This window comes from Macaca thibetana, chromosome 2 (genome assembly GCF_024542745.1).
Source record: "Macaca thibetana thibetana isolate TM-01 chromosome 2, ASM2454274v1, whole genome shotgun sequence".
Lineage (NCBI taxonomy): Eukaryota > Metazoa > Chordata > Mammalia > Primates > Cercopithecidae > Macaca > Macaca thibetana.
This window is the reverse complement of record NC_065579.1, coordinates 44094682-44122052: the sequence shown is the minus strand read 5'-3', so window position 1 is coordinate 44122052 and position 27371 is coordinate 44094682. Positions and strand designations below refer to the sequence as shown.

Here is a 27371-nt window from a genome sequence, read left to right as displayed (position 1 = left end):
ATCCATTAAGTATTTAGAATTTTCCCTGGATAATCTCTCATGCCAAATCTTGTTTCATTAATTCAACGAGTACTTACTGACCACCTATTAAATCTTAGACCCTAGTGTAGAACTTAAAGTAGTAAACAAAACAGACCAAGAAAAACCTTGCCACCATGGAACTTACACTCTGGTATAGGGTAAATAAAAATTATTAAGATATTTAGTACAGTAGGGCATGATATTTTTTAATAGAGAAAAATAAAACTGGGAAGTGGTATGGTGTGTATGGGTATGAGAAATTTAAGAAAGAATGTCTGGGATCTCATATGGAAACTTCCCAGGGCTCCAAGGAAACTGGATTACTGCTGTTGGAAGAGAACCAATTACATTAGTACAGAAAAGACAGGATTAGGATGCTTATAATAACCTAACTGAGGCAGCTATCTAGGAAGAATATAAATATTTATACCTGTCAAATTGATTTTTATTGTACATCAATAAAAAATATAATTATTAATACACATACTTTTCAAAGAACATTTAAAGTGGTGGGGCCAGGATTCAGAGCCCTAGTCAGCTGTGTGACCTTGGGCAAGGCGTTTAGCTTCCCCAAGCCTCCATTTCACTAGCTGTAAAATGAGGATAAAACCAAGTTGAGCTGATTTGAGGATCAATGAGTGTTCACTGTGGCAAACACTGTTACTTGGCGGCCCAAGAACCATCCCCTCCCTAGCCACTTCTTTGTAAACAGACCCCGATTCTGCTCTAACATTGGGCAGCCATGTGTTTCAGGGAAGGCCGGGGGTAACTCTAGAGAAGGTTCCTTTCTCCTAGTAAGGAGAAAACAGCCTTTTCTGCCTCTGGATGCTATAATATAAAAATGTGGGGCTCTGAATTATTGCAGCTCATGAGAGAATAAGCCTGAGGAATCACCTTGTTGAGGTTGGCTGAGTGGCAGGTGTTCCTTGATGACAGTGCTGAGCTGCTGAATTAACCAACTGTAGAAGTTAACTACTTAATTTGCAAGAGTAAATAGTTTTATTGTTTAAGCCACCTCAACTGGGACTTCATAACTTGCTTCTAAAAGCAATCTAAGCTGTAAAGTACTAAGCACAATGCCCCTTCCAATAAATGCGAGTTGTTGCTGTTGTTACCCATCGTAGTATCCATCTACATCTGAAGTGGTCCAAAAAATCAACTATAAAGTACTTGTAGCACTTTTACAGCTTATTTTTTTGGGGGGTGAGTTTTGTGAATTCTTATTACGTACTGTAGAAGGAGGATCAGTAAAAACAAAAACAAAACAAAGACCTACTAAGTATTCAAGAAATGAATTACAATTGAACATAACATTAAAACTGGTGACAGGCTGGTAGTGTTGGCTCATGTCTGTAACCCCAGCACTTTGAGAGGCCAAGGCAGGAGGATCACTGGAGGTCAGAAAGTCAAAACCAGCCTGGGCAACATAGCAAGACCCTGTCTCCACAAAAAATAAAACAAATAGCTGGGCATGGCGGTGCACACTTGTAGTCCTCGCTACTCAAGATGCTGAGATGGATCGCTTGAACTTAGGAGCTGGAGGTTACAGTGAGTTATGATCATACTACTGCACTCCAGGGTGTGACAGGGCAAGAACCTGTCTCTACAAAAACTAAATATATATAAATATATATTTTTTATATAAATACAAATAATATATAAATATATACATATGTAATTTCATATACACATATATATGAAATTTAAAAGTGGATAAAGTATAGCACCAACACAGTGAAATGACGGCTAAACTGAACAACACAAAGAGCACTTTTTTTTTTTTTTGAGACGGAGTCTCGCTCTGTCGCCCAGGCTGGAGTGCAGTGGCACGATCTCGGCTCACTGCAAGCTCCGCCTCCCGGGTTTACGCTATTCTCCTGCCTCAGCCTCCCGAGTAGCTGGGACTACAGGCGCCCGCCACCTTGCCTGGCTAGTTTTTTTGTATTTTTTAGTAGAGACGGGGTTTCACCGTGTTAGCCAGGATGGTCTCGATCTCCTGACCTCGTGATCTGCCCGTCTCAGCCTCCCAAAGTGCTGGGATTACAGGCTTGAGCCACCGCGCCCGGCCACAAAGAGCACTTTGAGTTTGAGTGGCCAGGGAAACTTACACCAGAGAATGGTCCTCAGCCGGGTCTTGAGAGATGTGGGTGAGCAGGAGGTGTGAGGGTGGGGCAGGAGAGGCAATCTCAAACTGTTTAAAAATATGTTTACGATAGCTTAAAAATCACTCACTTGCTCCCATATTTTGCACTACTGGATCTTTTCTTCCTATATTTTTCATGAGGTTCATCCAGCTTCTCAATTATGCTTTTTATTTGCTGAATTGTCTTAAAGGTTGTTACAGAATCCTCGATTACAAAGTTAGAATAATCATCAGGCTCTTTCTGTGGTCCTTGATAGACTGCAATAGTTCCACAAGCCTCTAAAAGGAACAGGAAAACAAATCTCTGATCAGACAAGTAAATTCTATAAATGCAATGTGTAGTTCAAATAAGAATTTTTCAAATGTCTTATGCTGAGGGGATTTCCCCTGGCAAAGCCAAGATAACTAAAATATATACATTTTATTTATTAGGATCATCACATTCATGCAAAAACAGAATTTTACTTCATGAATGTCAATGAAAAATGCCCCCTGTGGGTTTGTCAACTTTCATATAAATAACATTTTGGTAAATCTATGAGTATTTTCAACTTTTACTTTAGGAATTGGTAATGAAAGATTATGGTTATATAAAAATAGATTGTGTATTTACCTTCCATCTTCTGCAGCTTAAGTAAACTGAGGGTAAAAAGGGAATAAATTCTTTCTGTTTCTCTGTCTTCATCAATATCTATTTGGATGTCTGCAGGGACACCTCTATGGTAAAAATAAAAAATAAATATATTGGACAAATTTTATTTTGTTAACATGCCAAGGACTTCTGATGGTTTGAGACTAAAAATAGAACCACAGACTTTTGCAGAAATTTAGTTTCATTTGACAGTTAAAATAAAGTGGGGCCAAGGAGAGGTTTGGTTGTTATGTGACTCTAAACAGAAGGAGGGAAATTTTAAAGTAAAATCATTTCCACAACCTATGCTTCATCACAAAACAATACATTATTACTTAAGTCTTAGAAATACAATGGTTGTTCCATACAATTAGAAAGACAATGCTAAGGACCCTTCTTTCTTGATAACTTGGTCAAGCTCATGCTTCTATTTAAACATTGCCTTAAAATTTTTTTTAACTTGTGCAACCACTATTAATTTTAGAACATTTTCTTCACTCCTAAAATAATCTCTGCATCTCCCCATTCCTCCCTTCCTCCTATCCCTTGTAACCACTAATCTACTTTGTGTCTCTATGAATTTACCTATTCTAGACACTTTACATCAATGTTATCAGAGAATATGTGGCCTTTATGTTTGACTTCTTTCACTTAGCATAATTTTTCAAGGTCCCATTCTTGTTGTAGCATGGATCAGTACGTCATTCCTTTTTCACGGACAAGTAATATTAACATTGCATGGATATATCAAATTTTGGCACATTGCTTTTATAATCAGAAGGAAACTTACGCAGTACATGGCTTGCAGCCGAGAGTGTTTTCACTGGTCTCCTGACAGCAGAGCCAATTTCCATTCAGATACACTGAGGGATGATAAAAACTGAGCCTGTTTTGATTGCATCGGCTCACCCTGCAGAGTACGTCTATCCATTCATTAGCTTCTACACAGTTATTTGCCTGGACATAGAGTGGTTTCTCCGTATGTATTACTTGGAACATCTTCATAGGCAATTAAGATAAAAAGTTAGTGACAAGCGTCCCCAAACCAACACACAGTACAAAACAGAAGAAAAGTACCTAAAGGAATCTAGTTTGCTTGGCTAGATAACTGGTGCTAAGATGTCTAAGAAATTATTATGTTTCAAGCAAGTTAGTCTCAAGCATAATCTGAGTCACATGGTACTAAGCAGTACAAAAGAATGTAAGTTTTAGAAGCCACACATATCCAAATGAATGGACTATCATATAGATAAGAATAAAGCGAAGGAATTGCTAATGGAAGAAAAAGTATAAAGAAAAAGCAGCAGAAAAATAGGAATAAGGAAATCATCCTGGTTGGCTTGGGTGTATGGTATGCACTGAATGCAGAAGACAAAGCTGGACAGATAGCTTGGGACTGTATTATTTAGAGACTTGAATACCATGTAGAGCATTTCATTGTAGCATTCATCTCTATTTAATATTTATGGCCTTTTGTTTTTCCAGACCTAAATGCATACTCCTTTAGAAGCCTTATATGGTCTATTTACAGCTATATCATAAGCGGTTAGAGCAGTGCCTGATATACAGTAGACATTCAATATATGATAGTTGAATTAAGTGACTTTATCTTTTTAAAAAACATTATATATCACATTTGCTTAAATTACATACATTTTAGATTTTATACCAGAAACCAGGTTTATCAAATATAACAGGGAAGTCTTGAGAAAAGTATCTTTAACTTAACAAACTAGGCAAGCTATATGAGGCATCAACAATAAAGGACAATTTTAAGAGACAGTTTGAGCTAGCTATTTATGAACTATTAATGATTAATGGTAAACAATCCAATAAACAATCTCTTGAAAATTTGAATACAAATATCTAATAGGTGATACAAATACAAGGTATTACCAAATACCTTGAAATACAAATACTTAATACATGCAGTTCAGAAAGCTTTAAATAATTTATTTACATAACTTACATTTTTCTTGTTGAAAGAACTCTCTTCCAGTTTTTCCACAGCAAGAATGTTTTTTACTGGAATTGTGTAGATTGCATCTTTGCCTAAATAAAAAAAGTAAAACAAAATTAAAGTAATTTCTATCAGAATTATAAAGATTTGAGGTTAATTCTGTAGGGTTTAAGCTCATCTTCTTGATGGCAGAAGTGTAAATAACCTACAAGAAGACTTACAAATGGCATATATATAAATATTTGTTTCATGGAACAGATAAATTCTGATTGTCTTCTAAAGTGACTACTGCTTTTCTTTGCCATAAAATATTTAAACATTTTCAAGGAAAAATCTGGGACTAAATTTGATCTCCATGGAGAAAGTAAGAATGTTACAAAATTTTATATATGGGGACTGAAAAACTAACAGACTCAGCAAAAGAGGCCAACTCAAAACTCGCCAAGACAGGGACTTTTCTTTCATGGAGAAGTTACTATGTAAGCAGTGACTATGACTACCTATGTGCATTTCTATATTTTTCTAACCTAAATTTAATTAAGGAATTAACTCTCAAAACAGTATTTCTAAACTGAAAAACTGTTCATTATTATCCCTTATGGGTTGATCAGCCACCTGATCAAAAGCTATAAAATTTAAGAGATGCAGGGATAAAAAGTAAAAATCTTATCTGGTAGAGTGAGTCCTTAACCTAAGACTTTGGAAATTCCATTAAGGAAATTTGAGTTTGCTAAAGGAGCTCCATAATAATATGGCATAAGAATATGATGAATTTCAACTTAACGATTTACCTGAGAATAAATTATATCTCACATAGTCATAGAAACTATAAGCAAACATAATTCTAACTTCTGGTCACTTTGTAATATTGTTCTTAGAAAAATCAAAGCTTTGCTTTTATTTCACCCCCAAGCTTTGCTTGAATGCCATATAGACTGAAGTGCTGGAGGTTAAGAAACTTTGTATTTTGTATTATTTAACCAATTAATTATACAGTTTTGGGCAAAGAAAACTATTTGGTTAATAAAGGTGTGTTTCTCTTTTTTTGTCTTGAACAGAGATGTTAAGCCTGGTTTCTGGTATAAAATCTAAAATTTATGTAATTTAAACAAATGTGATAATGTTTTTAAAAAAGATAAAGTCACTTAATTCAACTATCATATATTGAATGTCTACTGTATATCAGGCACTGCTCTAACCACTTATGATATAGCTGTAAATAGACCATATAATGCTCCTAAAGGAGTATGCATTTAGGTCTGGAAAAACAAAAGGCCATAAATATTAAATAGAGATGAATGCTACAATGAAAATAAACTGAGCTGATGTGATAGAAAGTGAGAAGTTACTTTACATTGGGTGGTTAGGAAAAAACTTTCTGAGGAAATGACATTTACAGTTAACAAATATAAATCATAAATGCATGAGATAATAAGGAAAGACTATCAGCAATCTCCTAGAATCAGACGAGATTATATTTATAGGAGTGGGGAGTTGAACGGTGGGGAAGGGAGGCAGTAACTGAAGGAAGCCATAGTCTAAGCCAGATGTACGATAAGACATCTGCAAAAGTAGGAGTGGTTAAGGAAGAGTTTCAAGGCAGAGCCAGTGGACATAGACAGCTGAAGGTTGGGGGCACTCAGACATACAACAGGATGATTAATCAGTGAGTTGCATCTGGATCAGCTGGGTCAATCAGGCCCTCCCCATTCCCAGGTTTGTGCTAAGCAGCAGTCAACAGAGGCATATATTCACAGGCTAAAGCAGCAAGGATGCACACTGGGCTGCAGAGCAGTGCAATGTCACAGGTAGCTGCTAACTCTCAGAAGGGAAGGAGAGAATACCCACACCAGAAGACAAGCAACAGCACTCCTGCCCCTCAGCAGCTTGTCCTGTCCCTCCCTCATAATCATTGGCAGTAAGCTACTCAACACTCAGGTAGGTAAATGGATTGCAAAACACAAAGAAGAGTAAAACACCAAAAAAAAAAAAAAAAAAAAAATCACCAAACAGTTAAGGAAAATCATCACTCTGAAGAAGAGACATACATGCAACAAAGGAGGATAACATCTGAGGAAATCAGGAGTTTAAGAAACTGAGGGGAAGAGACCCATGTCTTTGGGTACTAATCTACAGGGGGCATTACAGTCAGAGAATTTTAAAATTTTGCAAGGAGTTTCTTTTTTTTGAGACGGAGTCTCACTCTGTTGCCCAGGCTGGAGTGCAGTGGTGCAATCTTGGCTCACTGCAAGCTCCGCCTACTGGGTTCATACCATTCTCCTGCCTCAGCCTCCCGAGTAGCTGGGACTACAGGCGCCCGCCACCGTGTCCGGCTAATTTTTTGTATTTTTTAGTAGAGACGGGGTTTCACTGTGGTCTTGATCTCTTGACCTCGTGATCCGCCTGCCTCAGCCTCCCAAAGTGCTGGGATTACAGGCGTGAGTCACTGTGCCCGGCCAGGAGTTTCTATCTTTAGATTTGTTAAATATACAAAGAATGCACATACCCTGAAAACTGCTATATTTATTCATTTCTGGACAAATTATAACACAGCATATGTAGAGAAAGGGCATTGCTCTCAGGCACATATACTGTCATGATATCATAAGGGTTAATTGCATAGTTAACAGTGTTAACTGGGGTGAACTGCAATGTGAGTTAGTGAGAACGAAAGATTTTACTGAGGACTTTCCAAAAATACAGTACAAGAAGACAAAGAAGCAAAAATAGAAGAGTTAAGTACCATCGTGGATGGATTTAGAAGTTTTAATATCTGACAAATAAGAGTATTCAGGAGAAAATTACATATAAAAATGTCCCCAAGGTAAAGTCAGAGATCTTCAAATAGAAAGTTATCCACCAAGTACTAAGCAGGATGGAAGAAAAAAGACAACTACCTAAATACTAGGCAGAAAAACATTAGAACTTGAAGGCTACAGAGAATCCTAAGAGTTTTTAGATAGAAGAATCAAAAGACTGAGAATCAGAGTGACATCAAAATCCTCATCAGCAGCAATGGAAGCTATTAAACAATGGAGTATTTTGTCATTCAAGAGTAAGGGTAAAAGACATTTTTGTATATGTAAGGACTCAGAAAACTTATCAGCCATAAAGGCCTATCTGAAAGAATTCCTTAAGTACTCCACAAAATAATAATGAATCATGAATCCAGGAAAAAGACAGATGTGTTATACAAAAAATAGTGTTGGGCCAAAGAAATCAGGAAAATTGATAGGCAAGAATGCAAAATCATTAAAACATAATGTAAAAAGGTAAAAGAAACAAGAGAAACAAGTATTAACATTCCAGATGACTTCTTTAGGGAGATGCTAGGAAAAGAATAATTGAAAGCATGATAATGTTCTTTCCCAGCTTGGAGACTTGCATCAACTGTAGACATTAATATAAACATTTAAGTTTAAATTTGTTAACAATTTAAAAAGTAAAAATAGGATAGTCAAGTTTCCTCACTAGATAGAGACAGACAGAGTGCAAACACGCATACATGCTCAACTATTCCAATAAAAAGGAAGGGAAAAATAAACCCAAGAAACAGAAAAGCCTAGTAAATAGAAAACACAAAACAAAGTAGTAATCATGGTAATCACAATAAATGTGAGTGCATTAAATTTCCTACTAAATGGCTGAAATCAGGTTTTAAAGTTGTCATTACCTTCTAATTAAACAGAAATACCCTATTAACTCACTGATTCCACTTCTACGTATATATGAGAGCTGAAGACACATCCACACAAAAACTTGTAAATATATGTTCACAACTGCATTGTTCATAATAGTCAAAAACCAAAAACAACCTAAATGTCCATCAACTGGTGAATGAATAAACAAAATGTGGTATTATCTGTAAAACAGAATATGATTCAGCCACGAAAATAAAGTACTGATTCATGCTACAACATGAATGAACCTCCAAAACATTACACTGCATGAAATATGTTAGTCACAAAAGGCTACATACTATACGATTCCATGTATATGAAATGTCTAGAATGGGCACACCTATAGAGACAGAAAGTATAACAGTGGTTGTCAGAGGCTGGGAGAAGGGAGGAATGGGGAGTGACTGTTAATGGGTATAGGGTTTCTTTTTGGGTGGTGAAAATGCTTTGGAATTAGTGGCAATTGCATAACATTATGAATATCCTGAAAACCAATCAACTGTATACCTTAAAAGGGTGAATTTTATGGTATGTGAATTATATCTAAATTTTATTTTTATTTTTATTTTTTGATACAGAGTTTTGCTCTTGTCGCCCAGGCTGGAGTGCAATGGCACGATCTCAGCTCACTGCAATCTCCACCTCCTGGGATCAAATGATTCTCCTGCCTCAGCCTCCTGAGTAGCTGGGATTACAGGCACCTGCCACTACGCTTGGCTAATTTTTGTATTTTCAGTAGAGATGGGGTTTCACCATGTTCGCCAGGCTGGTCTCAAATTCCTGACCTCAGGTGATCCACCCTCCTTGGCCTCCTAAAGTACTGGGATTACGGGCCTGAACCACTGTGCCCGGCCTAAATTTTAAAAAATACCATTACCACCACAATAAAAATGAATGTCCAACTACATATTGGCCCCAAGGGACACAGCTAAACTAATGTTATCATGGCGGTATTTTTAATAGTGTTAAGAAAGATGGGTGTATAAAACTGGGCAAATTATTAAAAACAACTTCAGGGCACTGGAAAACAACCAATGGTGATAAGTTTACTCATGAAAAACTGCATAGGGTAAGAACTGGTCTTCCTATCTGGAGGTGTTTCCATTATCCCCAAGTTAGGCAGTGAAAATGTAAGGTTTTACTGGCTGGAGGTTACAGATTCCGTTTAAGGATGAAATCTGGAAGCAAGAGGGCTACGAAAGCCTGATAATAAACTTGCCAGATCCCTGTCTGTCTGTTAAAGTAGGCATGTATGTGGAATATCTCAGAGTCTGGCAAAAACTGAAAGCCTAGGGAGACATCAGTTTGCTGTGACTCTCAATGTATTCTCTAATTCACACACAGCTCAGGTGACAGAGAGTGGGAAGTCTTTGAGGTATTTCAGCTACCTGCTCAATTCATTTGTTGACCACTAAATAATTAAGTTCAGGTGAGGCCCCCAGGGAGCTAGCTAGGGTTAGAGGGAAACATCTGAATAGAGATGTTCAGGTGTAAGTAAGAGAGAGACTTTGCAGTTTTAGTCTAGGCAGGCATTCAGAACAACGAAATGCAGACACACTACAATGTACTATACAACAGGGGTCCCCAAACTCTGGACCATAGACTGGTACTGGTCAGTGGCCTGTTAGGAAATGGGCCACCCAGCAGGAGGAGCAGTGGGTGGGCAAGCAAGCATTACCACCTGAGTTCCGCCTCCTGTCAGATAAGGGTGGTATGAGATCACAAGAGTGCAAACCCTATTGTGAAATGAGCATGCAACAGATCTAGGTTGTGCACTCCTTGTAAGAATCTCATGCCTGATGATCTGAGGTAAAACAGTTTAATCCCAAAACCATGACCCCCCACCAGTCTGTGGAAAAATTGTCTTCCATGAAACCAGTCCCCGGTGACAAAAAGGTTGGGGACTGTTGATCTTAAAAATGTCTAGTTTTTAATAAGAAAATAAGACATATAAAAAAAACAGGAAAGTGTGACACATAACTTGGGAAAGAAAGCAGCCAACTGAAACTGATTCTGAATGGGTCCAGATACTGAATTTAGCAGCCTAAGACTTCAAAGTAGTTACTCTAAATATGCTGAAATAATTCAATAAAAATAAACTAATAACAGCTGAACATATATAGGCTCTCAACAGAAAAATCTAAAGTACAAAGAGAACTAAATGGAAATTCTGGAGCTGAAAAGTACAATAGAAGAAAAGAAAAATTCACATGAGCTAAATCAGTGAACTGAAGTAAAAATGATCTAATTTGGAGACCGAAGAGAATAAAAGAAAAATGAACTGAGTCTCAGTGAGATCTACGAGACAATTTATCAGCATAAATTGGAGGAGTCCTAGAAGAAAAAGGGGGGAAAATTTGAAGAAATAAGTCAAAAAAGTCCTACATTCGGTGAAAAACATTATCTCATGGTTCAAAAAATTCAACAAACCCCAACAAGCTCTTGAAAAATTTCAGCCACCAAGTAATAAATCTTATGGTCATCATATTAAAAAAAGAAAAGAAAAAGGAATGACAATGAAGAATGGAGAAAATACACCTTTCTTTTCAATGAAGTCCAATTTATTTAAGAAAAATGTTCAGTGCTTTTAATGTTCTCTTCAAGAAATCCTAGCATATCATGGTTTTGAAGATATTTTTCCACATTTTCGTTGAGGTCTATGATTCCATCATCTTTTTTTTTTGGAGACAATGGAGACAGTCTCTGTTGCCCAGGCTGGAGTGCAATGGTATGATCTTGGCTCACAGCAACTTCTGCCTCTCAAGTTCAAGAGTTCAAGTGATTCTTGGACCTTAGCCTCCTAAGTAGCTGGGATTACAGCCATGGGCCACCACGCACAGCTAATTTTTGTATTTTTAATACAGACGAGGTTTCACCACATTGCCCAGACTGGTCTTGAACTCTTGAGCTCAGGTAATCTGTCTGCCTCGGCCTCTCAAAGTGCTAGGGTTACAGGTGTGAGCCACTGTGCCCAGCCCCATCATCTTGAATTAAATTTTGTGTTGTGTGAGGTGGGGTAAAGTTCATTTCCCCTCCATGTTTATCAGGGTCGTTCCTCCACCATATGTTAAAAAGCCTTTTCTTTCCCTACTGAATTGCCTTGACAGCTTTGTTAAAACGGAATTGGCCATATATATATGTATGTGTTTCTTTCTGCTCTGTTCATTGATCTCTTTCTCTTATCCTAAACCTACAATCTTGATTACTGCAGCTTTTACAGTAAGTCTTTAGCTCTCAACTTTGCTTTACCTTTTCAACATTGCTTTGGTTATGGTTAAGACTTTTGTTTTTCCATCCACGTAAATTCTAGAATCAACTTGTCCATTTTTATTTTAAAAACTGGCTGGGATTTGGAGTGAGATTGTGTTAAAATCGAGATGAATTCAGGGAGATGTGGCTTCTTAAAAAATACTCAATCTAAAAAGCAGAGCAAAGTGGTGGGACTCTCCAGTTGTTGCCACAGAGATGTGAAGCTCTGAAGGACCCCTCCTGCTCTGGGTCGGCGCTTGTCCTTGCTCTCCTTGCCCTCCGCCCTGCATCTGCCAAGAGGAGGGAGCTGATCAGAAGGCCAAGCTGGCCAAGTAGGCCGAGCGCTACAATGACATGGCCATCTGCATGAAGGCCGTGACTGAGTAGGTCGCCAAGCTGTCCAACGAGGATTGCAACCTGCTCTCTGTGGCCTACAAGAATGTAGTTGGGGGCTGCAGGTCCACCTGGAGGGTCATCTCGAGCATTGAGCAGAAGACTGACACCTCCGACAAGAAGTTGCAGCTGATTAAGGACTACTGGGAGAAAGTAGAGTCCGAGCCGAGATCCATCTGCACCACCATCCTGGAATTGTTGGATAAATATTTAATAGCCAATGCAACTAATCCAGAGAGTAAGGTTTTCCATCTGAAGATGAAGGGTGATTACTTCCAGTACTTTGCTGAAGTTGCATGTGGTTGCATGTGGTTGCATGTGGTTGCATGTGGTGATGATCGAAAACAAATGATAGCTAATTCCCAAGGAGCTTACCGAGAGGCATTTGATATAAGCAAGAAAGAGATGCAACCCACACACCCAATCCACCTGGGGCTTGCTCTTAACTTTTCTGTATTTTACTATGAGATTCTTAATAACCCAGAGCTTGCCTACACGCTGGCTAAAACGGCTTTTGATGAGGCCATTGCTGAAGTTGATACACTGAATGAAGACTCATAAAGACACCACCCTCATCATGCAATTGCTTAGAGACAACATAACACTTTGGACATCAGACAGTGCAGGAGAAGAATGTGAGGCGGTAGAAAGGGCTGAAAACTAAATCCATACAAGGTGTCATCCTTCTTTCCTTCAAGAAACCTTTTTACACATCTCCATTCCTTATTTCACTTGGATTTCCTATAGCAAAGAAACCGATTTATGTGTTTGGAATCAACCGTTTATAGTCTTTTCACACTGCAGCTTTGGGAAAACTTCATGCCTTGATTTGTGTTTGTCTTGGCCTTCCTGGTGTGCAGTTACTGCTGCAGAAAAGCATTAATAGCTTCATTTCATATAAACGTAAGTAACTTCCAAACACTTACATAGAGGACTAAAAATGTATCTGGTATTTAAGTAATCTGAACCAGTTCTGCAAGTGACTGTGTTTTTTAATACTGAGAAGATATGAAAATGTAGTTAATTACAATTTAAAGTGTTCCACATAACTTCTTAATTTCTACATTCCCTCCCTTACTCTTCGAGGGTTTCCTTTCAATAAGCATCATTTCCATGCTCTTAATATATTCCTTTTTAGTAGGAATCCAGAAGTATTAGACTGAATGGAAACATACTTGCCATCTCTGGCTATGGTTCACAAATTGAAATGCCTCCTTTATCACATAAGGAGGTCATGTATATCTGTGGCAACAGCAAGTTTCCTTATTCACTCTTTATTTGCTGCTGTTTAAGTTGACAACCTCCCTTCCCAATAAAAATTTACTGACTTTGTAGTTCTGGTATTCACTTTACTATGTAACAGAAGTAGCATATTGCTGCCAGAATACAGCATTGCTTTTGGCAAATTAAAGTGCATGTCATTTCTTAACACACTAGAAAGGGGAAATAAATTAAAGTACACAAGTCTAAAACTTTAGTATGTTTCCATGCAGATTTGTGCATGTGAGAGGGTGTCCCATTTGTCTAGTGATTGTTAGAGTTGGAACACTACTGTGTGTTGCTAATCATTGACTGTAGTCCCAAAAAAGCCTTGTGAAAATCTTATGCCCTATGTAATAGCAGAGTAACATAAATTACATTTTATAAACCAAAAAAAAATCCAAAAAACAAAAAAAATCCATCTTCAATCCATAAACATGACATGTCTCTTTTTATTTAGACCTTCTTTACCTTATCTCTGGAATGTTTTGTAGTTTCAGTGTAGAGGTGTTGTACTTCTTTGGTTAAATTTATTTTATTTTAATTAATTTATTTATTGAGACAGAGTCTCGCTCTGTCGCCGAGGCTGGAGTGCAGTGGCGCGATCTCGGCTTACTGCAACCTCTGCCACCTGGGTTCAAGTGATTCTCCTGTCTCAGCCTCCTAAGTAACTGGGATTACAGGCATACACCACCACGCCCAGCTAATTTTTTGGCATTTTTTAGTAAAGATGAGTTTCAGCATGTTGGCCAGGCTGGTCTTGAACTCCTGACCTAAAGTGATCTGCCTATCTTGGCCTCCCAAAGTGCTGGGATTATAGGCGTGAACCACCGCGCCCAGCCTTCTTTGGTTAAATTTATTCCTAAGTATTTTAGTGTTCGTTTTTTTGGGGACTACTGTAAAGGGTATGATTTTTTAAATTTTGTTTTCTAACAGTTTGCAACTTGCAGAAATATAATTGATTTGTACATATTTATCTTTTATCCAAGACCTAGATAAATTAAATTCAGTTAAGAGTTTAAGTAGCTGTTTTGAGGATTCTTCAGGAGTTTCAATATAACACTATATGCCTTTTATTTCTTGTCTTACTGCATCGGCTAAAATCTTCAGTACAGTATTGAACAGAATTTATTAAAGGGGATAATCCTCAATTTGTTAACTGCAGATTTCTTACATATACTTTTGATCAGATTAAGGAGATTATCTTTTAGACTTCATTCATTTTTTATTTTCTTTAATCACAAACAGGTGTTGAATTTTGTCAACTACATTTAGTCTGTTAATATGATAAATTATGTTGATTAGTTCTCAGATATTAAACCAACTTTACATACTTGGGACAAACCCCACTTCATTATGGAGTGTCCTTTTCACATATTACTGGATTTAATTCATTATATATATTTTTTCTTGTAAAATCTTTAGTTTTAGTACCAGAGTTATGCAGGCTTCAAAAGATGACTTGGCAAGTATTCTTTCCCTGTTTTCTAAAAGACTTTGTGGGTAAGGTTGACGTTATTTCTTCCTTAAGTGTTTGGCCGACTTTACCAGTAAAGCTATTTAAGCCTGGCATTCCTTTTTAGGACAAATTTCATCAGAAGGAGAGATACAGGGTTTTAAAGATATTCTTTTTTCTTGCATCTGTTTTAGTAAATTGTTTTCCAAGAAATTTGTCCATTTATCTGAATTGTCAAATTTATTGATATAAAGTTGTTCATATTAGTTTCTGGTTAGTCTTTTAATGTCATTAGAATTTGTAGTAGTCTCTCTCATTCCTAACTATGGTAATTTTGTGTTTGATTTTTTTTTCTTTTATCAGTCTTTCTAGGCATTTTTCAATTTTATTAAAGCTTTTGGCTTTGTTATGCTTCACTATTAGTTTGTTTCCTATTTCACTGATTGTACTCTCATCTTTATTTTTGCCATTCTTCAACTAACTTTAGGTTTATCGTCTCATTTTCTAGTTTAAGTTGAAAATATATAATTGATTTTATCCTTTTTTAAAAAATAAAAGCTTTATTAAGGTGAGCCTATTTGACATGTCAATTCATCCAGTTTAAGTGTACAAATGAAGGTCCATTTGTTACTCTACTGAGTGGTGTAACCATGACCATAAATCAATTTTAGAACAGCTTCATTCCACCAATAAAATCCCTCATGCCTGTTTATACTCCAATCTGCTACTTGGGACTGGTTCCCAACCTGTCCCAAGCAGCCACTAACCTACTTTCTATTCCTACACCTTTGTCTTTTCTGGATACTTCGTATACATAGAATCATATAGTATGTAATTTATTGGGTCTGAGTTCTTTCACTTAGTATAATTTTTTGAAGTTCATCCATCATGCAGCATGTGTCAGTAGTTCAATCTTTTTTACTGCTAGTAGTATTCTTTAATATTATTATTATTTTTTTGTAGAGACAGGATTTCACCATGTTGCCCAGGCTGGTCTCAAACCCCTGAGCTCAAGTCATCCTCCTACCTTGGCCTCCCAAAGTGCTGGGATTTCAGATGTAAGCCACCACAGCCAGCCTGTATTGCTAATAGTGTTCTATTGCTTATATATCATATATTGTTTACCCATTCACCAGCTGACAGACATTTAGGTTGCTTCTAGTTTTCGGCTATTGTGAATAATGCTGCTCTGAACATTCACTCCAATTCTTTGTGTGGGCGTATGTTTTCATTTCTTTTGGGGTAGGTAACCAACAGTGGAATTGCTAGGTTACATGCATAGTAGTTTTACGTTTAACTTTCTGAGAACTTGCCCAATTGCTTGTCAAAGCCCCTATTTTACCTCCCATTGGAAATGTATGAGGGTTTCTGTTTCTCCACATTCTCAACAACATTTAGTATTGTCTGTCTTATTTATTACAGACACTCACTCTAGTTGGTGTGAAATGGTATCTCATTGTGGTTTTAATTTGCATTTTCCAATGATGTTGAGCATCTTTTCATATGCTTATTATCCATTTGTATAATCTCTTTGATAAAATATTTTTTCATATATATCGTCCTCTTTTTAAATTGGGTTTTTGAAAATTCTAGATACAAGTATATCAGATAAGGGTTTTGAACATATTTTCTTCCAGTCTGTTGCTTAGTTTTTCATTTTCTTAATGATCCTCTTTTGAAATGTTTTTGAATTTTGATGAGATCCAATTTATTATTTTCTTTTATAGACCATACATTTAGTTATATATGTAAGAAATCTTTGCCTAACCTATAAAGACTCAAAAGATTTTCCTTAGTTGCTAATACAAATATATTTATAACAATCATTTTCCCTTTATGTACTGTTTTAGCTGTATCCCACAAACTTCGATATATTTGTTGCATTCTATCATTTAAGTTAAAAATATTTTTGAGTTTCCTTGTGAATTCTTCAATCTATAGATTGCTTAGAAGTATTTTATTTAATTTCCAAATATTTGGGGCTCTTCTAGATATCATATTGTCATTAATTCTGTTGTGATCAGAGAACATACTTTGTAAAAAGTCAATCTTTTGATATTTACTGAGACTCCAGGCCCAGCATGTGGTGGCCTATTTTACTGAATGGTCCAATGCACATTTCAAAAGAATATGTATTCTGCACCTGTTTGGCTTAGTGTCCCATAAATGTGTAAATTAGATCAAGGTGACTGATAGTATTATTCCAAACTTCTGTAAGAAAACTGGTTCTTGTGCCAGCTGCTCTAACAATTGCTGAGAGAAGACTATTAAAATATCTGAGTACAGGCCAGGTGTGGTGGCTCATACCTGTAATTCTAGGCCAAGGCAGGAGGATCACTTGGGTCCAGGAGTTTGAGACCAGCCTGGGCAACAAAGTGAGACCTTGCAGCTACGAAAAATCAAGAAAATTAGCCAGATGTGGTGGCGTCCACCTGTGGTCCCAGGTACACAGGAGGCAGAGGCAGGAGGATCTCTTGAGCTCAGGAGGTCGAGGCTGCAGTGAGTTATGTCTGTGCACTCCAGCTTGGGAGACACAGCAAGACCCTGTCTCAAAAAAAAAACAAAAGAAAAGAAAAAAAAAATTCAACTAGAATTGTAGATGTCCTATTTCAATTCTGTTTTTTTCTCCAACTACAATGAAGTTGTAATTAGGTATGTACACGTTTAGGATTATGTGCTCCTTCTGTCATTATAAAATGTGCCCAAACGTATTTGGTAAAAGTCATTTTGACATCTACTTGGTCTGGGATTACTGCTTCCTGTTTACTCGTCTTTCTCCACCGAATTACTTTCAACCTATCTGTGCCTTTATAATATATTTAATGTGGATATATTGTAGGAGTATATTATTGGATCTTGTTTTTTAAAATATATAGTCTGACAGTCTGTGATTTTCAATGTAATGTAGTTCATTTACTTTTACTGTAATTATTGATATGGCTGGGTTTAAGCTATCACTTTGCTATTCGTTTTCTGTCTCACCTCATTTGATTGCTCCTCTGTTCTTCCTTTCCTCACATTTTAATTTATTTATTGTTTGGGAGGAGGAGAGGGGATGGATTAGTTATATCAAGTTTTTTCCTAAATTTTTGTTCTAGATATTATAATATACAGCCTTAACTCATCACAATCTACTTAAAATTATTCTTGCATCACTTACTTGGAATAATTTACTCCACCCCCTTCCTTTGTGCTGTAACTGTCATATATTTCATATCCAGATATGTTATAAACCCTATAATTAAATGTTACACATTTTGAATCAAACAGCTTTTTAAAGAAATGGAGAAAAAAAAAAAACAACAAAACAGGCATTCCTACATTTACCCACATATTTACCATTTCCAGTGCTCTTTATTCCTTCTTGTAGATCTAAGTTTCCATCTGGTATTATTTCCTTTCAGCCTGAAGAATTTCCTTTAGCATTTCCTATAGTGCAGGCTTGCTCACGATAGAGTCTCTCTCAGCTTTCATTTATTTAAAATATATTTTCATTTTTGAAGAAAATTTTCTGTAGAATGTTAGGTTGACACTTTTGTTCTTCAGCATTTTAAAGAGATTATTCCACTGTCCTCCGGTTTTAGTTGCTTTTTATGAGGAGTTAGTTGGCTGTCAACTGTACTGTTGTTCCCCCGTATGTATCTTGTTTTTTGTTTCTCTGCTTGTGAGATTTTCTCTTTATCTCTGGTTTGACTATTGTATGTCTAAGTGCAGTTTCCTTTGTGTTTATCATGCTTTCAGTTCACTGAGCATCTCAGATCTATAAGATACTGTTTCATCAAATATGGGAAATTTTAGGCCATTATTTCTTCAAAAACAATTTTTTTTTTTGGTCCAATTCTTTCTCTACTCTCCTTCTGGGACACCAACCATGCATATGTTAGACTACCTGATATTGTAGTAAAGGGTCACTGAGGTTTTGTTCATTTTCCCCCAGTCTTTTCTGTGTTCTAGATTGGTTCATTTCTTTCATTTCTACTGATCTATCTTCAAGTTCAGTGAACCAATCTGCTGTTAAGCCCATCAGATTTTTCTTTTTTTTTCTTTTTTTTTTTGAGACGGAGTCTCGCTCTGTCATCCAGGCTGGAGTGCAGTGGCCGGATCTCAGCTCACTGCAAGCTCCGTCTCCCGGGTTCCCGCCATTCTCCTGCCTCAGCCTCCCGAGTAGCTGGGACTACAGGCGCCCGCCACCGCACCCGGCTAGATTTTTTGTGTGTGTTTTTAGTAGAGACAGGGTTTCGCCGTGTTAGCCAGGATGGTCTCGATCTCCTGACCTTGTGATCCGCCCGTCTCGGCCTCCCAAAGTGCTGGGATTACAGGCTTGAGCCACCGCGCCCGGCCGCCCATCAGATTTTTCATGTCAGGTATTATGCTTTTCAATTCTAGGATTTTCATTTGATTCCTTTTTTTTTTTTTTCTTTTTTGGCTGAGATTCCCCATTTCTTTACTCACGATGACTACTTTTCCACCAAGTCCTTGAAATATTTGTAACAGAGGCTTTAAAGTTCACATCTGCTAATTCCAACATGTAAATCATCTAGGGGTCTACTTCTACTGATCACCTTTTCTCCAGATTATGCATTATAGTTCTGTGTTTCTTCTTGAGTTGTTAATGTTCCATTACATACTGGCCATCATGAATAAAACACTGTAGAAACTATGGATTCAGTTACCTTCCCTTGAAGTTACATCATTGGTGGTTATTGTGAGGGTTGGTTTTATACTTTGTTTATACTATACTTTGTTTATTCTTAATCCTAGAACATAGTCTTTACAACTGAGCCACCACTCTTGAGATTTTGATGAAAATACTGAAGCGTTTGCTAAGCTCTCTAAGTAAAATTCCAAATTCTGTCTCCTTTGAGGGGAACAGAAACTGAAGTCTCTGCTCATCTTTTTAGTTTTCAGTTATTGTTTTTCACTAGCCCCTATGGGGACAGGTCCCTCTTGCATGAGCAGTTTAAGAGTCAACTAAAGATTTCAGAGGAGTTAACAAGCAGACTGAAGAACTCCTCTTTATGCCTCAATTTCCAGCCTCTCTGATAGCCCTAAACTCTATCCTTTGGTATCTCAAGCCAATAAAGCTTAGTTTTCTGCTTGCATTTTAGCACTACCTCATACTGACTAGACTGGGAGTGCTTTATTCCCAAGCTGTATAAAAATAAATCTTAGGCCAGGCGCAGTGGCTCATGCCTGTAATCCCAGCACTTTGGGAGGCCAAGGTGGGTTAATCCCCTGAGGTTGGGAGTTCGAGACCAGCCTGACCCACATGGAGAAACCCCGTCTCTACTAAAAATACAAAATTAGCCGGGCATGGTGGCACATGCCTGTAATCTCAGCTACTGGGGAGGCTGAGACAGGAGAATCGCTTAAACCCGGGAGGCAGAGGTTGCAGTGAGCTGAGATTGCGCCACTGCACTCCAGCCTGGGCAACAAGAATGAAACTCCATCTCAATCAATCAATAAATCTTAGCCAGCACTGTTCCTTTCTTTCAAGGATCAAATTCTTCAAAGAATTGTTATATATATTCTGCTCAAGGTTTATAATTGTTATCTATGAGACTTAGTTTAATACAAGCTTCTCTACCATTACCAGGACTCTTGGTTTTTTTTCTACCATTACCAGGACTCTTTTTTTTTTTTTTTTTTTTAAGTTCAGTTTTACACTGACTCCATCATTTTCTGTTCCCCTTCTTTGCTTCTTCTTTTTCTTTTTCCTCAAAAAGAGTTCTGTATCTATTTTTAAAAGTCAACTTCATGCCCAAATCCTTGGAATTATCCTTAATGTGCCTTTTTCTCTCACTCCCAGTATCTAATCCTCTGGGTACCATCTTTAAAATAGATCCAGAATGTGATCCATTTTTATCATTTCTACTGCTACCAACAGATCCAAGCCATTCTCTTCTCTCCTCTAGAATATTTTAATAGTCTCTTAATTGGTTTCCCCGTACCCTTCATTCATTCTCCATGTAACACTCCACAGACATAAGTTATCCTATTAAGACATAAGTTAAACAATGTCATTCTTCTGCTTAAACCTCTCCAATGTCTTTCCATTTTACTCAAAGTAAAAGCCCACAAGGTCCTATAAAATCTAGCACTTCTATGACCTTTTTGATCTTAATTCCTATGACCTACCCTCTTCTTCATTTTTTTCCAGCCACAAGAGCTTTCTCTTATCTCTTCAACACTCCAGGCATGATTCTATTTCAAGGCATTTGTTCTGGGTGCTGTTAGCTATTTCTGTGACACTTTAATTGCAAATATCCACATGGTTCACTCGCTGACCATCTTTAGGTTTAGGTCTTTGCTCAAATGTCACTTTCTCAGTGAAGCCTTCCCTGGTTAGACCTTTTAATATTTTAACTCACCTCACTGAACCCATCATTTTCTGTTCCTTGTCCTTGCTTCTTTTTTGTTCATCTCATTTATAATAATCCAACATAAATATAATTTTCTCTTTTTACTGTTTATTGTCTCTTAGTAAAGATCTATAAGGGCAGGGATTTTGATATGTTTTGTTTACTACTTTTCTCTCCAGAGCCTAGAACAGTGTCTGGTACATAGTAGGCACTCAATAAAACACCTGTTGAATAAATGCATGATTGAATCAATTATGTATTTTGTTCTTTAGCTATCAGAGAAAAAAAAAGCTGCAGAGCCCTGTATGTGAAAATACAGGCAGATGAAAACCATGTTAACCTCAGTGTTTTAAGCATTTATGTTTAAAATATCATGGACATTTCTTTTACAATGTCCATTGGTTATATAAGCTAGGGTAGGGCTGGCTATATAAGCTAGGGCATTTAATGTCACATGAAAGTTGTGTGTATGTATATGTGTATAACAGGTCTCCCCAAAGAAGACAGTATCTAATTAAATTTTACAGAACAGAATTTCAAAGATGAATTAGTACGCCTGGCAGAAATTTTAGAAAGACAAGTGGTTCTTAATGTAATTCAGATGACAGCATATATGGAAGACATGGTGTCCTTTGAAGAATACTTACTATATACCTTTATGCCACTAGTAATAATATGGGTCCTTACCACTGAGGATCTTAAGAGATGGAAAAAAGTCATTACTTTTTACATACACAGTATGCCATGTGGCTAAAGATAGACAGTAAGGGAATAGCAACACTGAGGTAGATGAGGCTTACAATGGCTTCCATAAAGAGCTGACACTTGATCTAAGACTTAAAGGACAACAGATTACACAGGTAAAGAAGAAAATAAAGGAATTTTTAGGTAGATATTTTTAGGTACATATGCAAAAGCATGAATGCAAAAGAACATGTAAAAGATGTAAAGAAGGAACTGCAAAAAGTAGTCTGGTGAAACTACATATGGATACTGCAAAAGATGAGGCTGAATGAGACATAAAGAGGCTGGAACATCAATAACTAGTTTGATCTCCACATATAACTAAGAGAACTTTTACTTGTAGAAGATGACTAAATTATAGTAAAGGAGTATAAAATCATAATCATAAGTACACAAGGCCATAAAAATCTCTCAAGGTAATCACGACTGATGGCTGAGTGTCTGATAATATTCATTTGCTACATGTTAGTTTAACTCTACTGATTAGTTGCTTACTATTGCCTGTTAGCACTTGCCTAAAGGGGCCTCAAAAATTTAACAACTTATTGAAGAAAAATCCTTAAAACAGAGAAAATTCTACTAATTCATTTTCCAGTAAAGTGTGAAAGGACCATATTATTTGACACTAATGGAGAGAAATACTTAATTCACACTACTACTGTATAATAGGAAGATAGAGTGAAAGACTCAATGATTTAAGTCTATGTTACAGGAAATTTGGGAGGTATTCTTTCAGACACCAAAGTCACATAGTAAGTGTAGCAAAAGACTACTTAACTAGCAGTCTTGGCTATCTAGAAAACAGCAGGGAAACTGGAAGTAAAGCAAAACATTTGCTCAACAACCAAACAGAGAATACAAAGCCCAGGTATTTTATTTATAGGAGAAAGTCCTGATGTTTTCATTCAAAGCCTTTTAATCTTAGGTATAATTTAAACAAACATAGCACTTGCATCCTCACTCATAGTACATTGCTGTAAAAAACAGAGGTGGGTGATGGGATGGGAGTAAGGTGTTATATTATGGTTCACAGACATCACAAGAAATGTAAGATCGCAGCCTTACCACAAAGGATAGAGAAAAACTGTATAAAGCGAACACAGGAACACAAAAAGCACAGCAGTCCAAAGCATTTAGCTGCGGAGTAAATGCATTTAGCTGGAGTAAACAGCTGCACACACCCTTAAGCAGCCCTGAAAATATCACTAAATCAGAATCCATATAACAATTAATATTATCAACGGTAGCCCCAAGTCATCTAGAAGATGTTAACTTACGTTCAATGAACTCTTTTTTAGAAGGCAGGGAAGCATGTAATATATTTTGGAAAGATCCATCAAAATAGTTAAAACAAAAAGCATGGAAGCTTAAAACCACAGGCTTTGGTAAATAAGCTTGAAATTTCATATCTCATTCCTCCAATGTCATTCCAAAATTTTAAATTTCTTAAGGCTTAAAAACAATGTAGCTTCTAATGTGTCTATTTTATACCTCTAGTAGCCTCATCATTCTAGAGAATTTTGTTCTCTTAAAATCAGTGGACAGAACAGAGATTCTTTTTTGTTTTTGGAGACAGAGTCTCCCTCTGTCACCCAGGCTGGAGTGCAATGGCATGATCTTGGCTCACTGCAGCCACCACCTCTCAGGTTCAAGCAATTCTCCTGCCTCAGCCTCCCAAGTAGCTGGGACTACAGATGCACGCCACCACATCTGGCTAATTTTTGTTTTTTTAGTAGAGATGGGGTTTCACCACATTGGCCAGGATGGTCTTGATCTCCGGACCTCATGATCCACCTGCTTCAGCTTCCCAAAGTGTTGGGATCACAGGCGTGAGCCACTGCACCCGGCAAGAACAGAGGTTCTTAACTTGAGAATCATAGATGAACTTTAGGTCTATGAACTCCCTGAAATTATTATGCAAAATTTTGTGTCTATGAACTCCCTGAAGTTACATGCACAATTTTTTGTCTGTTTGTAGGTACAGTTTTCTAGACAAAGGGGTCCATAGCTATCTAATTCTTAAAGAAGATTATAAACCAAAAAATACTTCAGAATATTGGTTTAGATTAGAAAATGCTTTAAATGAGGAAAAAAGAACTCATTTATTCATAGAGAATGACTAATTTACCTTAACTTTTATTTAAATGTACCATTAATGTAAACATAATTAGCACCCACTGCTATGCATAGGTGAGAACATTTATATAGTATTCAATAAGTTATAATTTCTAAAACATTCAGAATATGTTTAGCTTAAAAAATGCTATCTGGGCTGGGCACGCTGGCTCACACCTGTAATCTCAGCACTTTAGGAGGCCAAGGCAGGCAGGTCACGAGGTCAGGAGTCCAAGACCAGCCTGGCCAAAATGGTGAAACCCTGTCTCTACTAAAAATACAAAAATTCGCTGGGTGTGGTGGCGGGCACCTGTAATCCCAGCTACTCAGGAGGCTGAGGCAGGAGAATCACTTGAATCTGAGAGGCAGAGGTTGCAGTGAGCCAAGATCATGCCCCTGCCCTCCAGCCTGGGTGACAAGAGTGAGACTCTGTCTCCAAAAAAAAAAAGCAGCTATCTGAAAGGGCATATATGTAGCCTACTGAATTTTAGTTATTTGAATATGTAAATGTTATAACAAATTATCTGGGTAATATACCCAAAAGCATAATGCATTTGGTTTCTTATATCTTTCTAATATATTGGGACACATGTAGTCATTCTGGCTAAGCCATTCCTAACGAAGAATTATGAAATAAAAATTTTTCCTTATCACTCTACTATTCAAGAGTCTCCACTGAAGCACTCTACTTAACTGTATTATATCCTCTTTAAAGCACCCTATATCTGATGTATTACTCCAGAATTTACAGCAGAAGCTCTCTTAACAGATCTTTACCTAACAGATTTGACGGATTAACAGACTCTCCATTTCCTCTGTAAAACATACTGAATGCTGCTCACGGGATGCTAAACGCTTGTGGTTGCTTGGGTACTCTGTTAAGCCTGCGCCCTTCTACTTCCATCGGTTAGGCTGTTTTGCTTACCAAGTCCGTTGGGTTTGTTGCTAAACTTATTTATGCTAGTTTTCTATGTTGTAATTATGATTTACTTCACATAAAGAGACAAAGTGGCCACTACCAAGAGGTTTATTACTTATTTGAAAATCAGGTAAATGCTTTGAAAACCCTCTAAAAAGGAGATGCATACCTCCACAAATAAGGCTGATTTATGTGGGGGTAAGACAGCTGTAAAAGACTAGTGTAACTATCCTGAAAATCTAAGAGGATTTTGTGCTTGGATTACTTTTCAAGTATCTAAGTTCTAGATTTACCTTGGAGAAATCAACCTGAAAACTGATGCATTATGGGTATATTTACACAAGAAAGACAGGAAATCTGATCTATAGGTCAATAGTCAAAGAAATAATCATGGTTCTCTACCAAAATGCTGGTAAACAAATACATAAATATTTAAGATCTGTATGCATCTTTTTGTTTACTTTTAAATGATTCTCGCTTTAACCAACCTTTTGGTTTGGTTAAATGAACATCTCTGGATCCTGATTATTTTGGACAGAAGGGATTCTACTATATAGATGTGATCTGAGAATCTGAGATCTAGATACTAAATTCTTCTTGCTAAAATATCAGAAGCTAATGGCCTTCTGTGGATAATTCCTTTTTTTTTTTTTTTTGAGATGGAGTCTTGCTCTGTCACCCAGGCTAGAGTGCAATGGCACGATCTCGGCTTACTGCAGCCTCTGCCTCCCGGGTTCAAGCGATTCTCCTGCTTCAGCCTCCAGAGTAGCTGGGACTACAGGCATGTGACACCATGCCCGGCTAATTTTTTTGTATTTTTAGTAGAGATGGGATTTCGCCATGTTGGTCAGGCTGGTCTCAAACTCCTGACCTCAAGTGATCCGCCCGCCTTTGCCTCCCAAAGTGCTAGGATTACAGGCATGAACCACCACACCTGGCCTTCTGTGGAAAATCACCCCAATGGAATAAACTCAAAAGCAGTTTATTTAAAGGACTCTGTCAGTCTACTGAGGGATAAGTTTTGCCTCTCTGCAGCTCTCAAATCACACTGTAGGAAGATGGCTTCGTTTACACAAATAGCCCACTTGTACAAGCAACAGAGTCTTCTCAGAAGGCAAATTATTAAGTCATCTACCTTGGGGTTAGCTTGGCTAAGAACCTAGGATGAATTTGACAACAGAATAGGTATCACAATCTATGGTGTAACTGTGGGAATGTCTAGCTGATATTTTCCAGCAAAGCACAGAAATATTCTCATTTATTAGATATTGAATATTGCTAATTTTGCCTCTAAGAGTTAAAGAAACTCCCATGTTCTAAGAGGTTTAGCTGTTGCTCTTTGATAAATAACAGTATGGAATACTACGGATTTTTAGAAAACAGAGCACACTAAAGGAATACCATTTTCAGAAACTCAAGAAATTTAATGTGAGAAAAGCATAATATACATAGGGTTACTGTCAAATATTTTTTCATTCTTAGTACGTATGGAGAAACCACAAACTATAGTAATATTACTGAAAGGATTCACTAGAGTCACAATAAGCGGCAAAGAAACCTACACCGAGAACCAGGAAAAACCCCATAATAAAGCATAAACACAACTACCTGGCTGTTTGTGGTAGGTGAGCTCTCTGCTTGTTAAGCAGAACCATCGCTTCTTAAAATTCCTTTTTCCAATCCGAGTTCTTCCCTGAGCTCTTTTATACATCTCACTGCCAACATAACAGATGTAAACATTTAGCTACAAAAATCAAGTTAATCCAAAACAAAGAAGTATCCTTTAATTTTAAATGACATGAATAGTTGTGTAAGATTATATTAAATATAGAGAAATGTTTTTGCCATCCATGACTGTTGCATTTATTTTGGCCATACTAAAGGATTAAGGTCTTTAATTAATTTAATATTTTTAATTGTACTATGCAGAACAAAAAAGGACCAAATGAGTGACTCCCCCCCTTAACTTATAATGAACACTGTACATTAAGACTAATAGTGCTGTTACTTTTTTAAAGTACTCTAAATACCCATCATCTCACTATAATTGCAAAACAACCTAGGACTGTATGCACAGGAAATCATGCTTTTCTGCCATAAAGTTTGTAGGACAGTAAAGGTGACTTACCTGACTGCTAATTTTGGCAGTTCTAACACAGAACATAATGCCAGATCTCCTCACTCTTAGACCCACGCTCTTTGTACTTACTTAATATCTATACTGATACATGACTTTCACGTCTAATTTGATTAAATTACCCTTCTTTCAGGTGCACAGGCTCACTCGTACCACTGGACTCTTTAGTTTCAGTAGATGAAATTTCATCCAAGAACTAAATGGGGAAATGGGTAAATATTACACTGTGTGATAAGGAACATTATAAAAAATTCAGTTTATCTTACATGTCATTGATTATAATGGGAAGTTCTTCATTACT

The 27371-nt window shown here is 37.1% G+C and overlaps 1 protein-coding gene and 1 pseudogene across 3 annotated transcripts in view; one reads left to right on the top strand and one right to left on the bottom strand.

The window, feature by feature from the left end:
* Positions 1-27371, bottom strand: part of RASA2 (RAS p21 protein activator 2) — a 125246-nt gene that overhangs the window by 3131 nt on the left and 94744 nt on the right. For 2 of the 3 annotated variants that reach the window (XM_050778073.1, XM_050778082.1), the window contains 6 exons: positions 27193-27266; positions 26539-26648; positions 4765-4847; positions 3586-3794; positions 2778-2881; positions 2254-2443 (listed from right to left, as the gene is read on the bottom strand). In XM_050778073.1, the coding sequence (XP_050634030.1) occupies positions 2254-2443; positions 2778-2881; positions 3586-3794; positions 4765-4847; positions 26539-26648; positions 27193-27266 (770 nt within the window). The remainder of the gene's footprint in view (positions 1-2253; positions 2444-2777; positions 2882-3585; positions 3795-4764; positions 4848-26538; positions 26649-27192; positions 27267-27371) is intronic. The other variant, XM_050778077.1, reaches the window with a different exon arrangement.
* Positions 6303-12741, top strand: LOC126947668 (14-3-3 protein theta-like; annotated as a pseudogene).